The sequence below is a fragment of the Dioscorea cayenensis genome, chromosome 16, assembly GCF_009730915.1.
Source record: "Dioscorea cayenensis subsp. rotundata cultivar TDr96_F1 chromosome 16, TDr96_F1_v2_PseudoChromosome.rev07_lg8_w22 25.fasta, whole genome shotgun sequence".
In the NCBI taxonomy this organism is placed as follows: Eukaryota; Viridiplantae; Streptophyta; class Magnoliopsida; order Dioscoreales; family Dioscoreaceae; genus Dioscorea; species Dioscorea cayenensis.
In genome coordinates this window covers 17,235,397-17,252,074 of record NC_052486.1, presented here as the reverse complement: position 1 = coordinate 17,252,074, position 16,678 = coordinate 17,235,397, and the positions used below count along the sequence as shown (strand labels likewise).

The following is a 16,678-nucleotide window of genomic DNA, read 5'->3' as shown; positions in this document are numbered from 1 at the left end:
AGACTTCCCTGACTCATTCAACTCAAACTCAAATAAAAAAGCAAGCTCAACTCAAAGATGCTCGGTTGAATGAACGGGAAGCTGCTCCACCAACTCAATAATCATCGAGAAGGGCATTTTCCACGGCGGGTTGAACAAGCTTTTCAAGTCCCAGGCTATGATACCGATCAAGCTTCGGAATTTTCTTTTTCAAACAAATCCCAGGCCAGGAAGGAAGCCGAAGAAAGGTCCGCTGAAGGATCAACTGAAGCATCAAAAGCGGAATTCAAAATTTTTTTGAAGAAAGAGATTAAGAAACATAGAGTTGATATAGAAGCATCCGAAGCAGCATTTCCTGATACGAATACTGTTGGTGGAGCAAGGGCAGATGCTATAGTTCTTTCAATTTAAAATCCCAACTAAGTGTGAAGCCGGAATTTATGATTCTCAGAAAAGAATAAGGGTAGGGGTTATGATATTGTTTCTTTTTTTCTTTTTTTATCTTACTTCTTATTTATTAGAAAGTTAAGCTTCAAGCAATGAATTACTCTATCGTAATTCATTTAAGTAGCGCTCCGCAGCGCGCTATAAAGCAGCGAACGAAGGAAGAGCGCGAAAGAACGCAATCGCGCGATGCAAGGGGTTGCGCTGGCTGCAAGGGAAAGGTGTGCTGCACGGGTTGCGCTCGCTGAAAGGGAGGGCAAAAAAGAGTCCCGTAGAAGTGAGGTATGAGGTTCAACTGGGCGTCAAGGTACTCTTTCTGAATCGCTACGAGGGTTTCGTGTTCAGTTCCGGGCGTGGCCATAGTAACTAACCAGCAGGAGCCCTATAGAATATTCTATTCTTTTGCCTCTGCTTTGAATAGCTAGAAGAAAACTCATTGCTCATTCAGAGCTCTTGTCGGTAAAGTAGATCGAGGGAGAGTCGAACTCCCATTGCCTTTTTTTGTTACCAGTAGAACCGGGCGCTTCCATGTCCAGTGAGCGTGATCAGGATGTAGTAGTTTATCCAGCATATCAGGAAACCAGTAGCATATCTGTTTGCGGGCTAAGCCTATCCAGTAACCTCTTATCCTGCCGAGCCTGCTCCCTCCCTTTCTTAGAAAAAAGTTTCTGACAATGCAACAGAAAGAAGGGGAATAACTTAGGACTGCAACTCAAACTCGAACTGCAATCGATGCTTTTTACAGAAGGAACTTTACGACTTTCTTATTAAAGAAAGACTTTCCTTCTTTCCTCGTTTGCTGGCCCTTGTCCGCTTTCAAACTTTCCTGCCTGAGCTTGCCTTTGGGAGAAAAATCCTTTTTCTTTCACGTGAGGGGCTTACTTTTTTTCTGCAACTAGATATCCCCCCGAACTAGCAATGGAATGAAAGGGGCAGAGGATTTTCCTTTTTTACTGTTTTTATACCATAGAACCAGTTACAAAGTACAACTAGTAATCTCATTCCTGGAACAGGCGAGAAGAAAAGAAATCGTTCGAGCGAAGCGAAAAAAAGCAGAAAGCAATTGAATGGGCTTTTGCTTAGCACGTTAGCAACCCAATTAAGCCTATTTCCGCCTACCCTTATTCCTTTAATAAAGGAACTGGTAAGTAGTCGCATCTGGCTTGAATTTTTTCTTTATCCTTTTTATTGCGCCTTAAAAAGCTTTCCTTCTTTAGAAAGAAGCAATGTGAAAGCTAGCTTTGATTGGCGGGTATTAAACCTATCATAACTCTTCTATAAGAAAGCTCAAGCCGGCCTTCTAATCAGTCCATGACTTCCTGACTTTCAAAGAGTTGCCCTGCCCTTTCTTGCTTACTGTATGGCAAGGGACTTTATTTGACCCACATCCAAGGGATAAAAATGAATTCTTCAAGTAGATAGATTACCTTTTTTTTCTGCAACTGGCTCTTTTAGGCGCCGATTATCTAGGCTTTGGTAGATTAGATAGGCTGGCAACTCTCACTCTAACTGGCAACTGGCTTTCTACCAATGGATTTAGGGAACTCGCCTCCTCCTCCACCGAACTTCATCCTCCTTCTCCTGTTAGGGTTTTTCCACGACCATCCATGGTCCGCACAAACCCGTGCGCTGAGCACCAATCGGCTTATTCTCTGTCCCCTTTCTCATCAAAGATGCCGCATCCGACTTCTCCGGCGCCGGCCTCGCCTACGGCATTGCCACCTCCTTGTCTTTCTTCTGAAGTTCACCCTGCCTACTGCTCCCCCTACCTCTACGATCACCGTACCTTCTACAATAGCCTTCTCTTTGTTCGCCATTCTATCTTTGTTTGCTATCAACCGATCCCGAAGACTTTTTTTTCGAATCTCAAAGACCAGCGCTTTCCTTCCTCTCCGATGGTTCCTATCTTGATTGCCGACGAGTGTGCTTGTCTTGCGCCAGTTGATCTTTCGGGGATGAAGCCTAGACACTATTGTCGAAGGGAAGAGACGACATCTGAGCGAGTGCTGTCTCATTCATTTAAGAACATAGCGAAGGGGTGCGGTGCGTGCGCGCCAAGGGGAATAGTTTGATTTTCTACAAAAGCATGAGTGAAACGATCTAAAGAAGCCTCTTGCGGGTCACTTTCTTCCACCACTTTTTTTTAAGTAGCCAAGAGGCAAGTCTCGACGTTCTATTTCCATCAAAAAAAAAAGCTCTTCCTAAAAGCAGGCCTTCTCTCATCTAAAAAGCTGGTCTCTTATCAGGAAGGCGCCGCTATATGTTTAACACAAGCAAGTCGCCTACTTATATTTATTCAAAAGGCGCTACTTCTAAAGTTGAGCACCCGGACCGGAAGCTGCCCGCCCGGATGACAAGATCTGATGTCAAAGAGGGGGCCCGTTTCTCGCAGGCATGGCTTTCTAAACAATCAATGACCAAAGAAAGAGATGATAAAGGACCAACGACGATCTTTGAGGATAAGGAGGAGGAGCTTTCATTGAAGTAGGGGCAGAATCGAATGATGACGAGAGAGAGAATGAGACAAAGCCTAAAGGGGAGAGCACTTAGACATTTCACTTTGAGTACGGGGAAGTCCGCAGGGAGGAATTCCTCCGGGCGTATACTGTTTTTTTCACCGAGGGGGTGGATCGAAGCGATTGCAGCGAAAAAAATGGACCTGAAAACGAAGCACTTCGTCTATTGGCATTGTAGAAAGGACCGAATATGACCCTAATCGTTCTTCTCGGATCGCTCTAGTACGATGGATCGAGGGGGTGCTGCTACGCCGCCAGAGGAAAATGCAACACGATAGAAGAGTTCGCTCCGCCGCGTAAGATCCTCGAACCTACCACGGCCACCATCTTTTTGCCATTTTTTTCGTTCTCTTCCCTGCCCGGGAAAGTGGATCAAAGAAAGGTAGCTTGCTCCCAAGCCAAGTGCTTGCTTACGCTTTATGTAGTGGTCGGCCTTCCTACCAGAATGCCTCCTTGGTCGAAGAGCCAAGCTTGGGCAGGAAGCAAACAAACTTGCGCGAAGGACGTTTTCTTCTCTCCTGTCCTCTCCCTTGGCCAAGGGAGAGACTGCATCCCTTTCCTTCGGTAGCTCTTTGGGTTTCCCAAGGATAGCGGTAGCTGGGGGCAAAGCCCGCTTTCTTCGCTCCGCGAATGAGAGAGAAAACTCATCGGAAAAAAAGACGTTTTCTCTTTGCGAGATCCGAAAGTGGAGAACGCATTGCGTTCTCTGGGCACATAGGATCAAACGTAAAGCAGCGCTTTCTTGGCAGAGTTTGAGGCAGCAAGAAACTTTAGGGGCTTGTTGGAGCTGCTGAGCATAACGAATCGAAGCCGAAGGCGGATCAAGGTAGCTTGCCCTGCCAAGCCTATAGGCGAAGGGCCGAAGGATGGAGCGTGCAAAGTAAATCGTGCACCTGTCGTGTGACCCGTTGGTCCTAAGCAATGTCTTTTCGCGAAGCGACCCACCTAGAAACAGCTCTCCTTTGAGGGAGGCAAAAAAATGGAACTTCGATCTGATGCGGGTATCCAATCCCGCCGCTGAGATGTCCAGCGGATTCCGGGGCCTTGACGAATGGCCGGCCACCATTGTTGTTAGAAGAGCAAAAAGCCCGGGGCATAGCAGGATGAACCAATGTGAATGAGTGTAAGCTTCGTTGCCCGAAACACGATTGGTGCTGACCACACTAGGTGCTACCGTGGTAGCAAAAAGAGGCCAGGCGGTGACAATTGAGAGGTTGTCACTGAGCATTCCGTCTCACGCGGGAATAGAGGTCAAAATGGCAAGGCAAAAGGCCATACGCCCGTGTGGCTCCTCGCGGAGTATAGCTCACATCCAAAATCTGATTGGGGAACGGGGCAACACCCATGAAGCTCCGGCGGAAAGGGAAGGCCTGCCAGGCCGTATGCCCATGGGTGCAGGATTTCTTTCGAAAAAAAGCCCGGGCTGACTCGGAGACCTGGGACCTTAGCTTAGCAACGAATGAAGGGAAGCTCTTCGAGCTTTCTCCACCAGCGGCATATTACGTGGTCGGCCTCGCTAAGCTTCGCTTCCCCCATTATGAAACTTCATGAAGTAATCGGTATTCTATAAGCGACTTGTCGAGTTTACAAAGCTTTGCTTCTTGTCCTTCTACTTATACTTAAGGGGCAAAGAGAAGGGCTTTCGCTCCTGATAAAGCGAATGGTCAGCACGAGGGTTCGACCACTTAGCCGAGCATTAGCGAAGCACTTCTATGGATAGGAGCGTCCTTTATGATGAGCCTCGGTAGCGAAGCACTTAAGATGAAGCGCCGGTAGCAAAGCTCGACAATGCAACGCTGCTAGCGAAGCCTGTAGTAGGGCCGAAGCCTATGTGCTATAATGTTGAACCAAGGGCGCTCCGCCTTATCTATAGAAGCAGTCAACTAAGTTCTGAACGAATGGGATCCTTGGTTGGTAATGGCTCAATCTATAGATAGAAAGCCCTATGATGGGAAACTACCACGTTAGGTCCGGAGAGAGATGGGACCGGTTATAGTTTAGGGGAGTAGATGCAAGCCTTTTCTTTCAATAGCCGGCCAAATTACTACAGGATCATCGGTCTACTCTACCTCAATTCACCATTTTGATCCTTATACAAAAGGTTTTTCCATACCAGCTCCTTCTACCTATACCGCAGTGGAAGCACCAAAAGGAGAATTTGGTGTCTTTCTTATCAGTAATGGAAGCAATCATCCCTACCGTCGCAAAATAAGAGTACCTGGCTCTGCCCATTCACAAGGACTCGATTCTATGTCCAAACATCACATGCTAGCAGATGTAGTAACCATCATAGGTACTCAAGATATTGTGTCTGGAGAGGTAGATAGATAGGACTACGTCTTGCTCGATCAGGACCCTAGCTTTATTGGGAGCCAAAATACCCTTCCGAAGCAGCTTGTTCAGTCTCCATCTCAGTCAAAGGAGAAGTCTCAGTCACCTTTCTTTGACGTTCTTTCTTGAACCGATCCTCGGCTCTAGCAAAAAAAACACCTAGTTCACTCGCTAGCACATACATGGCTGAATGGTTAAAGCGCCCAACTCATAATTGGCAAATTCGTAGGTTCAATTCCTGCTGGATGCACGCCAATGGGAACGTTCAATAAGTCTATTGGAATTAGCTATGTATCAATGGAATCTCATCATCCATACATAACGAATTGGTATGGTATATTCATACCACATAACATATGAACAGTAAGAACTAGAATTCTTATCGATATTGGGGAAGAAAAATGATTTATGGATGTAATAAAATATGCAGTGTTTACATAAAAAAGTATTTGGTTATTGGGGAAGAATCAATATACTTCTAATGTCGAATCAGAATCAACTAGGACAGAAATAAAGCATTGGGTCGAACTCTTCTTTTGTGTCAAGGTAATATGGTCATCGACTCCCGGGAAAGGGTAGAAGAATGGGACCTATTATGGGACATACAATGCATTACAGACGTATGATCATTACCCTTCAACTCGGGTTATTCTATTCCACCTCTTTATAGAGAAAAAGAACTTTATGGAAAAATACATACTTAATTTAATAAAGAAGAGGGCGATACATTTATACTAAACTTCTACCCCTGAGCACACGCAATGGAGCCGTGGACAGTCAAGTGAAATCCAATCCACGAAATAATTTGATCTATGGACAGCATCATTGTGGTAAAGGTCGTAATGCCAGAGGAATCATTACCGCAGGGCATAGAGGGGAGGTCATAAGCGTCTATACCGTAAAAATCTATTTTTCGACGGAATGAAAAAAAGACATATCTGGTAGAATCGTAACCATAGAATACGACCCTAATCGAAAATGCATACATTTGTCTCATACACTATGGGGATGGTGAGAAGAGATATATTTTACATCCCAGAGGGGCTATAATTGGAGATACCATTGTTTCTGGTACAGAAGTTCCCTATATCAATGGGAAAATGCCCTACCTTTGAGTGCGGTTTGAACTATTGATTTACGTAATTGAAGTAACCAATTAAATTAGGTTTTACGACGAAACCTAGAAATCGATCACTGATCCAATTTGAGTACCTCTACTGGGATAGACCTCAACAGAAAAACTGTTGAGTAACGGCAGCAAGTGATTGAGTTCAGTAGTTCCTCATAGAAAATTATTGACTCTAGAGATATGGTAATATGGGGAAGACAAAATTGTTTGAAGCACGCACAGAACCGGAAGCACCCCTTGTTTCAAAGAGAAGAAGACGGGTTATTCACATTTAATTTGATGGTCAGAGGCGAATTGAAAGCTAAGCAGTGGTAATTATAAAGATCCTGGGGGGAAAAATAGAGATGTCTCCTACGTTACCCGCAATATGTGGAAGTATCGACGTAATTTCATAGAGTCATTCGGTCTGAATGCTACATGAAGAACATAAGCCAGATGACGGAACGGGGAGACCTAGGATGTAGAAGATCATAACATGAGTGATTCGGCAGATTTGGATTCCTATATATCCACTCATGTGGTACTTCATCATACGATTCATATAAGATCCATCTGTCTAGATATCATCATATACATCTAGAAAGCCGTATGCTTTGGAAGAAGAAGTAGGAAAAGGGCGGGAAATTTCTCTTTGAGAAGTAACGCTTTTTCTTCTTCGTCGCCGTAAATAAATAGGAATATTTTAAATCTCATCTTGTAAATTTTCAATAATGTGATGGGCGAATGACGGGAATTGAACTCGAACATGGTGGATTCACAATCCACTGCCTTGATCCACTTGGCTACATCCGCCCCTTATCTAGCTAAAGGATTTTCTCTTTTTTCCATTCATCATTATTTATTGTATTTATTATTCTGAGATTCATATACATTAAGACAAAAGTCTTATCCATTTGTAGATGGAGCTTCAATAGTGGCTAGGTCTAGAGGGAAGTTGTGAGCATTACTTTCATGCATTACTTCCATACCAAGATTAGCACGATTGATGATATCAGCACAAGTGTTAATGACACGGCCCTGACTGTCAACTACTGATTGGTTTAAATTTCAATCTAAATGGTTGAAAGCCATAGTACTAATACCCAAAGCGGTAAACCAAATACCTACTACAGGCCAAGCAGCCAAGAAGAAATGTAAGGAACGAGAATTGTGGAAACTAGCTAGGAAGATCAATCGGCCAAAAATAACCATGAGCAGCTACGATATTATAAGTTTCTTCCTCTTGACCGAATCTGTAACCTTCATTAGCAGACTCTGTTTTCAGGGGTTTCCCTAGAGGTTACCAAAGAACCATGCATAGCACTGAATAGGAGCCGCCGAATACACCAGCTACGCCTAACATGTGAAATGGATGCATAAGGATATTGTGTTCCGCCTGAATACAATCATAAAGTGAAAAAGTGCCAGAAATTCCAAAACAAAAAGGCATACCATCAGAGAAACTTCCTTGACCAATAGGGTAGATCAAGAAAAGAGCAGTAGCAGCTGCAACAGGAGCTAAATATGCAACAGCAATCCAAGGACGCATACCCAGACGGAAACTAAGTTCCCACTCAGGACCTATATAACAAGCTACACCAAGTAAGAAGTGTATAACAATTAGCTCATAAGGACCACCATTGTATAGTATAACCACTATGCTGCTTCCCATATATATCGGGTAAAAATGCAAACCTATAGCTGCAGAAGTAGGAATAATGGCACCAGAGATAATATTGTTTCCATAAAGTAGAGACCCAGAAAGAGGTTCACGAATACCATCAATATCTACTGGAGGAGCAGTGATGAAGGCTATAATAAATACAGAAGTTGCGGTCAATAAAATAAGGTAGGGATCATCAAAAACACCAAACCATCCAATGTAAAGACGGTTTTTCAGTGCTGGTTATCCAGTTGCAGAAGTGACCCCATAGGCTTGTACTTTCACGTCCTCTAAAAATTGCAGTCATGGTAAGATCTTGGTTTATTCAATTTTCAAGGACTCCCAAGCACACGTATTAAATTAACTCTTTCTATCTAGATATAGATAAGAGAAGGCTTGTTATTTAACAGTATAACATGCCCCATATGTTAATGTCAACCAATCTCAAGTAGGGGTTGTGGATCGCCAAATGTCCTTCTCTCTTGCTGTCCTATCTCCTCGAGGGTCACCAGCTGAGCTGCGGGAAAGACAAGATTGATTGAAGTCAAGTCCACAAGACGAGATCTCAGTTCGGCATAACGGAAGAGGGGGATCCACTTTCAATTTCAAAAGGAAGGGATTCGCGGCTTTCAAAGAGGGCTTCTTCTTGTCCCATGTCCTTTTCTTCTGGTGCAGTAGTCGTAAGGAAAGCATGCTCCACTCTCCTGTACTCTTTTGAATCATCTATCAGAAGAAAATCTATCTCATAGCTCTCTAGCCTCTTGCAACTCTACTACTTGGGAAGGTGGAGCAGCAGTCACCCCATGCTTCCTTCAAGTGGATACTAGATCAGATCCAATCGGCTTCTAAACGCGGGAAGGAAAAAGTACCCCTTTAGAGTAAAAGTGTGATCATTTATACCTAAAAAGGAAAGTCCCCTCCGCTAAAAGAGCCCTTTTAGTGTATAAGTGTGATCACTTATACTTGAGTCTGTCTCTAGTTTTTTTTAGAGGGTAGATCAGCTCTTAGAATTTTCACCTGGTAGTGGCACCATTAGGAAAATCCCAGAAGGATAGACATCTCTATCCAATGCCGTTCTCTTGCTGTATGTCCTCGGACTGCGTGGTGCCGAGGGCCTCTCATAGCAATTGTATAGGTGTCAAATTCTAATCTGATGTCCAGGGGTAGGGACGACTGCGCTAATCTAAGAAGAGACCCAACGTAGGAGAATAACTATAGATACGCTACGGTCAAATAAGTTAGCGCAGGAAGAAAATCCCAATAACTCTTTTAATAAATCACAAATGAACAAATACTTAAATATAAGGTTCTTTTTCTACGGTATCCAACAATACTTGGGTCACCAACTCATTGAGTGATTTGCCATTAAAAAGATGAAGATAAAAAAACAAATTAATAAAGGTTTTGGGAGGAGTTTTACCAATATTATTTGAGCAAAAAAAGAACCACAAAGCGGAAACAAAACTATAAAGCATCTAATTCTGCCTTTGTACAAAGAAGAAGTGTTTTTCCCTTTTTAGAAAGCAAAAAAAGGTAAAATTAACTCAAGACGAATTACGTGATCTCCAAATTACTATTGAGGATAAAACTATGAACTTTGATGAGGAATCGATCTATAGTAGTACTAAAAAAACATTATCAAACTTTTTAATTGGGAAGGAACTAGAATGTGCTAGGGACTATCTTAGGAAATGGGGGCTTGAAGTCGATGATATGGAATTGCTTTCTCGAGTTTGGTCAATATACGCTTGAGGCACTAATAGTTCATGTTCTAGCAATTGTTTTTTTAACCCCAATGATTCCTCAGGTTATGGTTCGTGTTGCTACTTTGGTTGAACACTTAGAGAAAATCGTTCGCTTACAAGCTAAATTATTTAAATACAGATGGTGTAAACTAGATTTTTCATCTCTGAAAGCCATGGAAGATGGGGAGAATCAGTGGGAAAAAACAAAATTAGCTAAGCTCTACCCATTCGGAGCCGCTTTAGTACAATTCATGAAGTCCAGAAAATTGATCCAATATCTTAGAAGGAGGCCCTTGGTCAGCATACTTCTTCATTTCATCCTGCGAGAAGCTTTTGAAAGCACCTCTTCTTTCTTCCTCTCTTGGCGGTGAGATTCGAACCCTTCCACGACCCCCTTACGCGATGATGACAACTGGGGGCTACCCATACGAGAACTGGGCCACATCAAGTTAACTTAACCAGTTCCTCTGCGAAGCAGACACATAGTGACGGAGATACTCCTACAGCAAACCATTGATCCTCTCGGTCTGCCTGCCGGGATTGCCAAGGCCTTTCCGGGACAGGCAAAGGCTGAAGAAGACCAGCTTCGCGTCTTCTCTCAGACTTGTCTTGCTGGCACAACTTCACATAAGCTTCAATGTCCTCGCCCATATCGGGCCAATAATTATGCCGAGATAACAATGCCTTCATTCTCAAGGCACTCTGCCTGCTACCGCCTGGGCCTGGGAGTTGATTGCCTTGACACGGCTGGTGTGCGCGCCAACGCTCAACCCAAACCGTGCAATGGTTGCCTCTCGAATGAAATTATGAGTGGCTCCAGTGTCCACCATGGACTGGGCTTCCCTGCCATTCAAGGTCAGTGGCACATAAAGAAGAGAATGAGAAGGGATACCTTTCACCGCCCGTCGAGTCCCCAACAATTGTAGAGGATTGATCCGGCTCCGAGTCACTGTCGCCCTCAGTGACCAATGCAGCTAGCTTTTCCCTCTTCGGGCAATCCCGCAACACCTTCAGAAACTCATCCCACGAGCCGAAGGTAGTCCGACCAGCCTGAGCATCATCGGCCTGCCGAGTTCTCCACCAAAGCTTGGTATCGCCAGTAAAGTACATACCCACCAAGGGTACTTACTCGACTTAAGCTTTCTTTCTTCGGGTCTCACGACCTTTGCTGCGGAAAGGCTGTCCTTGTTCTTCTTCTCCTTGCTTTTCTTTGTTTTTCATTCGAAAGTTCAAGCAAGAGATTCAAAGCTCAAAAAGAGTACTCTGTAGAGAATGAATGCGAGTCAAGCAAAGCCTTGGAATTCTTCGGACTAAGGAAAGAAGGCGTAAACTAACTATCGGAAGCTAAGAGCACTTGTCTCAAGAGTAGAAGAACTAGCAACTTGAAGAGCTTTCCTCAAGAACCCAGGAGTCCCACATCATCCGGACAATCGACTGAGCCACATTCGAGCCTCTAGCACTTCAGTCCCTACAAACCGAGTTTATCCACTACAGCATGATAGCTCTTCCCTCTTCTTGTAGGATTCATCCATTAGACCTTCTACCCGATCCACTCAGCAGAACTAGAGCAGAACAAAAGAAGGCAAGAACTTCGAAAGCCCATTTTGAAGCGAAGAAATATAGTACTTTGCTGAGAGCACTAGACCTTCTCTCTTTCTGGATTGATTCCCACTCACTGCCTGATAGCTGGCTTGGCCCATGAGACCTATTGTCTTATTGTCCTGGCAAGGGCCGAGACTGAGAGGCTTGGGCTTGCGGGTGCGGGCAGTTTCAAATCCATGAACTTCGTACAGAGCATCTCGGAGGAAGATGAGCAATGTTCACGGAAAAAGAACACAGATTTTGTCCATGTCTTACTGATAAAAAATAAGACCTTTGTGACCGTGACAGATGCTAGGGGGAATAAGAAGACTGGGGCCTCCGCAGGTTGTTTGGAGGAAAGAAAAGGGCGGTCTCGTCTTTCTCGGTATGCTGCTGAAGCAACTGCGGAACATGTCGGGCGATCCGCCAGAAAGATGGGTTTGAAGTCAGTTGTCATGAAAGTGAAAGGATCTACTTATTTCAGGAAAAAGAATAAAGTGATCTTGAGCTGGAGAGAAGGTTTTCGAGGTGAAGGAGTAGGAGATCAATCTCAAATTATGTACATCCACGATGTGACCCAACTTCCACATAATGGATGCCGACTCCCCAAAAAACGTCGTGTTCAAATAAAAGAGTTCCAACCATTTTTGAATCTCCATTTTAACTTGACAAGAAAGAATTCCGGAAAAAATCTGACTCGGAAGGGAGGCTAGACTAATTGACTGAGCGAGACTCCATCCAACTATTCTGCATCCATAACGCAAAGCCGCGTGAGTGAAGCAACCTAAACTTTGTAGTCAAGGCGAAGCTCCATTGTGGACGTGAGGATCCCGTTCTATTGAGCCTTCCCGCTTATCCTACATACAACTCAGTCAGATTAGGCGGGCTAAGCCTCAAGCTATCACCTCGACGTTTTGAGCTAGCCTATCTAGTCTAGTTTTTATTGCTGCGTCTGCTTACGCTCTAGTTGTCGGGGGGCTAGCTGGCTTGCTGCTTTCTTTCTTTTCTCGGAAATCAAAGGCGAATAAAATACAATATTACCCGGAAAAAAGGGACTAACAGCTGCTGAGGTTAGATTTTTGGATCAGGGAGGAAAAAATGCAATGATAGAATGAAATTACTAGGAAGACGCCGCCTCGACATCTCTTTGTCTGCGGTAAGGGTAATGCCCTAAACCATAAGTTGTAGTATGTCCTCTCGGACAACCGACGGTTCTTCGAGTTCGTGCCAAAGTCTATCTTTCATGCTTAGCGCTTTTAATTTGTCAAGACCCTTTTTCACCAAACATAGAGGCGAACTCATCCCATAAGGCCTAGCAATGCAGTCTATCAATGTCCCATATGACATTTATCTGTAGGAGGGGATACGCTTGAAGAGCTCAGGAGACTTTAGAAGTGTGGAGGCAGCATACTTATCCCCACATTCTGCAAGGTCTGGGGGTAGCAGAGGATCATTCGAAATACTTCAAGGAAGCGAAGAAAACGGACTCCGCCTCCGTTTGCTTCAAAGATTTCTAGCAATTCTGCTATGCTATAAGTCCTCGGTCATTTTCACTGGTAATCTTCCCAATGAGTTCCTGCTAGAGCGGTCGAACCACCACTTCATCCTGTACCTCAGGTAATGCTTGCACGGGCTGTCCAGGTATCTTTTCTTCTCCCCTATCTTCATGACTTATAACCTAATTATTATCATCTTTGTTGGAACTTTGTCTGATTTGTCAGTTATTAGCCTCTCCTCCTTCGACAGTTCGATCTAAGATACCTGTACCTGCAGCAGATCAGATAACCGAAGCAACCACGACTGAGCTGTTGTGTCATAGCTAATGAGGTTGTATGCTATTTCATCCCTATACTCATCTTTTGTAGTCTACTTTTTTCTTTTTGGCTAAGGGAGACAATGTGATGTGTGTGTCTTTATAAATATAGAAAGATAGATATATATAAACTGCCTGCTTTGAAGTAGAAGTTGTGAAACAGCCTGCTTCCCTCGCGGGCTGTCCATTAGGCTTCTCTTAACATGCGTTGCCTCACCTTGACCTTTTTTCTTTTCTTATCCTGTCTCTATCTCTTTATCTGTGTTAACCTTACCTTACCAAAAAAAAAGGTATCATCAACATAGCAAAAGAAAAAACTTTCCATTTTTCATGGGGTCCAACTATCTATATCTAGAGAAAGAAAGGGAAGAAGAATAGCAAATACCTCTAAAATCTAAAAATCTGAAGAAGCAGAGCTATATTCTATCTGTTGAGGCAAGGCGCTTTTAAGCCCTCTATATAGTTGACTTGAGGTCAGGTTCCTGTTCCAGTGAAACTGAAAGTTTCAGTTGAGAGACTCAGAGGATAAGCGAGGACCTCTCCTCTAGTACCGGGTCGGAAAGGATATGCATTTAAAAGGGCCTGTTGGCCACCGCTTGCGAAGACGGAGCTTGCACTGAAGCGGACCTATGGCTTGACCTCAGCTACACAACGAATAAGAATCATGGCGCTCTCCTATTCTCTCTATGTTGATCACCACTCTGCTACCGCTGCCTTTATATATTACAAGTGGTATACCTAAAGAAAGTATTCCAAGAGCCTGCCTAAGAGACACACTATTGACGTTGCGTTCGGTACTCAAAATGGGAGTCCCTCACTACACTCACCTTAAAATACCTAAGGGATTACATTACAAAAGGTCCCCCAGTGCTCCATTCTCAAGAGGGAACGAACTACAAACAGGGAACTAAAACAAAGGAAGTCTACTACAGCTAACCGCTTGAGAGGTGTTCTCAATACATACATTAACTGGTCCTTCAGTGTTTATTCCAAAGAGGCGGGGGAAAGAGATTATAAAAAACAAAGGAGGTAGTCAACAGCCCCCCCTCGTAATTTAGCTCTTTTTACAAAAGGGATCCGCCTCGAATCAAAACTCTTTCTCCTTTCTTTTCTACCTTTCTTCTCTTTGAAAATTTCTAGTTTGATCGAGGGCGGTACACTTCTCCCCAATATGAAATAGGTTGCAGCTATAGTAAGAACTCCAACTGGGCCAATTGCCTAATTATGACCTGAGGTAGCGAACGAGACAGCAAATGGATGGAAATTCTCCACTTAACTTAAACTTAATGGCTGTCACTTCTAGCCCTGCCCTTTTCTTTCTTGCTTAATGGCATCCCTTGCTTAGTTCTGCAAGCTCCTTCCTTTGTTGAGCTCTGTCATACCGCTTTTCTATCTCTTTCATTGGCGTAATCTGATAAGTGCTTGAGTAGATATATTTTTATATATGTTTTACATGCATTGAGCATCACTTTTCATCGTGGTTTTATGTCTCATATTGTGTAATTGGTGTTCTTTTTATGCATATAGGTTGTGAATGGCTGTAAGAGTAAAAAGGAAGGAAAGATAGGCTATAAAGACACAATGTTGGGAGTTCTTGTTCAATTCAAGGACCAAGACACGAGAGCGAGTTCATAAACATGGAGATGTGTGCCAACTTCCAAGAAGATTCAAGTCAATTCACTATTTGGAAGGGCACAAAGGCAGGCCACATCTTCATATTTCTTCTCTTTGTGAAGATTGCAAGACCTCTCAAAGATACATCGATGAAGAAAAGTTTTATAGCCTACCACATGGACGTGTGCCCGGACATGTGGCCTTAAGAGAACAGTGTTCGGATCGCGTTTTGTGAAAAGTACTGTAGTAATTTTATTGTAGCAGTATTGTAGCAATATTACTATTCACGAGGCCGCGTGGAAATTCGCATGCGCCCGCGTGGAAATTCTTGCGCCCACGCGGTGCGTGGAAAAATCCACACGGCGGCGTGAGGGCAAGTGACGAGCGCGATCTAAGGCCTATAAATAGCCGTTTTGCCATATTCTTTCTCATCTTTTTGTGCGGCTCTTGAGGGGTGAGATGGCTAGGGTTTGGAGAGAAGGTCTTTACCGCTTTGGAGGCGCTTCATCACCAACTTTGATCGATTCCTCCTCCGTCATAGCATCAAGGAAGCCACCGGTGAACCTAGCTTCGAGTGGGTCTTTCAAGACGTCGAAGCTCTCCATCAAGGCCATCGGTTCATATATAAGGGGTTTATTTCTATGGTTTTTAATGTACTTTCATTCATTGATGGTGTGTTTTTGTATGTTGCTCCATGGAGAGCTAAAACTCTAGAGGGTATTTGGGCTTGTGAACCCTAGGATTCTCAACTTTTTGTGGATTTGCTTAGTGTTTTCTATTTAATCCGAGTTTGATTAACTTTTTAATCTTGTATTCTCATTGCTTGCTTGTGTAATTAATCCTTGTGGTTGATTGGATTTGCATGATTTGTTACTTTGATGTGAGAGAGGTATCCATTAGAGTTAGAACTTCAAGGTTAAAAAAGGGGTTGAGAGGGTGAGTCATGAGATAGTGGAGTGTCCCCTCTCCCTTCCGATTGAGTGTATTCTATGTCCGTTCCTTAAGCTCTATGCAACCATATTTGGTGTGAGGTGTGAGATTTAGAGATTTCTCCGCCGGGACCTTGTAGGGGGTTAGGATCCTTCGCGGGTAATTAGGGGTTGGATCAATCTTTAGGGAATCGGATACAAATCTTGGAATCCCTAGAGTGCTTTGCGAGTCATATGTGGTGTGGGGTGTTGAGATTGAGCGATTTCTCCACCGGGACCTCGTAGGGGGACTAGTATCGGTGATCGGGAGGCCGGATCCGATTATATTTGGATTTCCACGACTTAACTTACTCATCATAGAAACACTTTGCTTATTCGGTACCTAATACCGAATCCTAGGGGAGCATTGCCCGAATACCCCACTTTTTACTCGATTGAGATCTCCATCCATTTTACCCTTGCATATTTGTCTCCGGTATTCATTTCTTCGCACATTAGATCACCACACCTTTCCATTTATCATTAGGTTAGAAAGCAGAGAAGAAGTTAGTACTAGTAGCCCTGTTCCCTGTGGATTCGACTACCCACTCACCGGGGTAATTATTACTTCAACACCCGTGCACTTGGGGTTTACACGCATATTTGGACACGTGTCACAATCCTCTTTGAATTCCATAAAGAATTGCAATTGACTTTTTTGAAAGATATCTCCGCCCCAGTATATTACTTCTGAGTAAGGCACTTTCCGAAAGGAAGGTAAACAGGAGTTAACGGCAGGCGCAATAGAAAGGCAGTTGGAGGCAGGCGATATGGAGGTGCGATAGGCTTAATGCAAGCAAGCTCAGTCTCAATATGCGCATTAGAGAAGGGGGGAGTTAGAGGGAGGTTGGCGCTTCGGTCAAGAGGCTAGCTAGCGTCCCACCTTCCTGTCTTGACTGGTAGGCACAATCGCTTG

General features: G+C 43.9%; 1 protein-coding gene and 2 pseudogenes across 1 annotated transcript; 2 read left to right on the top strand and 1 right to left on the bottom strand.

Moving 5' to 3' along the window:
- The first annotated feature begins 2,495 nt into the window (after window positions 1-2,495).
- Window positions 2,496-16,678, top strand: part of LOC120278938 — an 85,951-nt pseudogene continuing 71,768 nt past the window's right edge.
- Window positions 7,285-8,348, bottom strand: LOC120278940 (annotated as a pseudogene).
- On the top strand, window positions 10,853-12,247 carry LOC120278941 (probable ribosomal protein S11, mitochondrial). Its single transcript, XM_039285681.1, has one exon. The coding sequence runs from the start codon at window positions 11,565-11,567 to the stop codon at window positions 12,078-12,080; it is 516 nt and encodes a 171-aa protein (XP_039141615.1). The 5' UTR covers window positions 10,853-11,564; the 3' UTR covers window positions 12,081-12,247.

Excerpts from the sequence above, each read along its gene's own strand:
- LOC120278941 (XM_039285681.1), top strand. The coding sequence starts at position 11,565 with ATGAACTTCGTACAGAGCATCTCGGAGGAAGATGAGCAATGTTCACGG.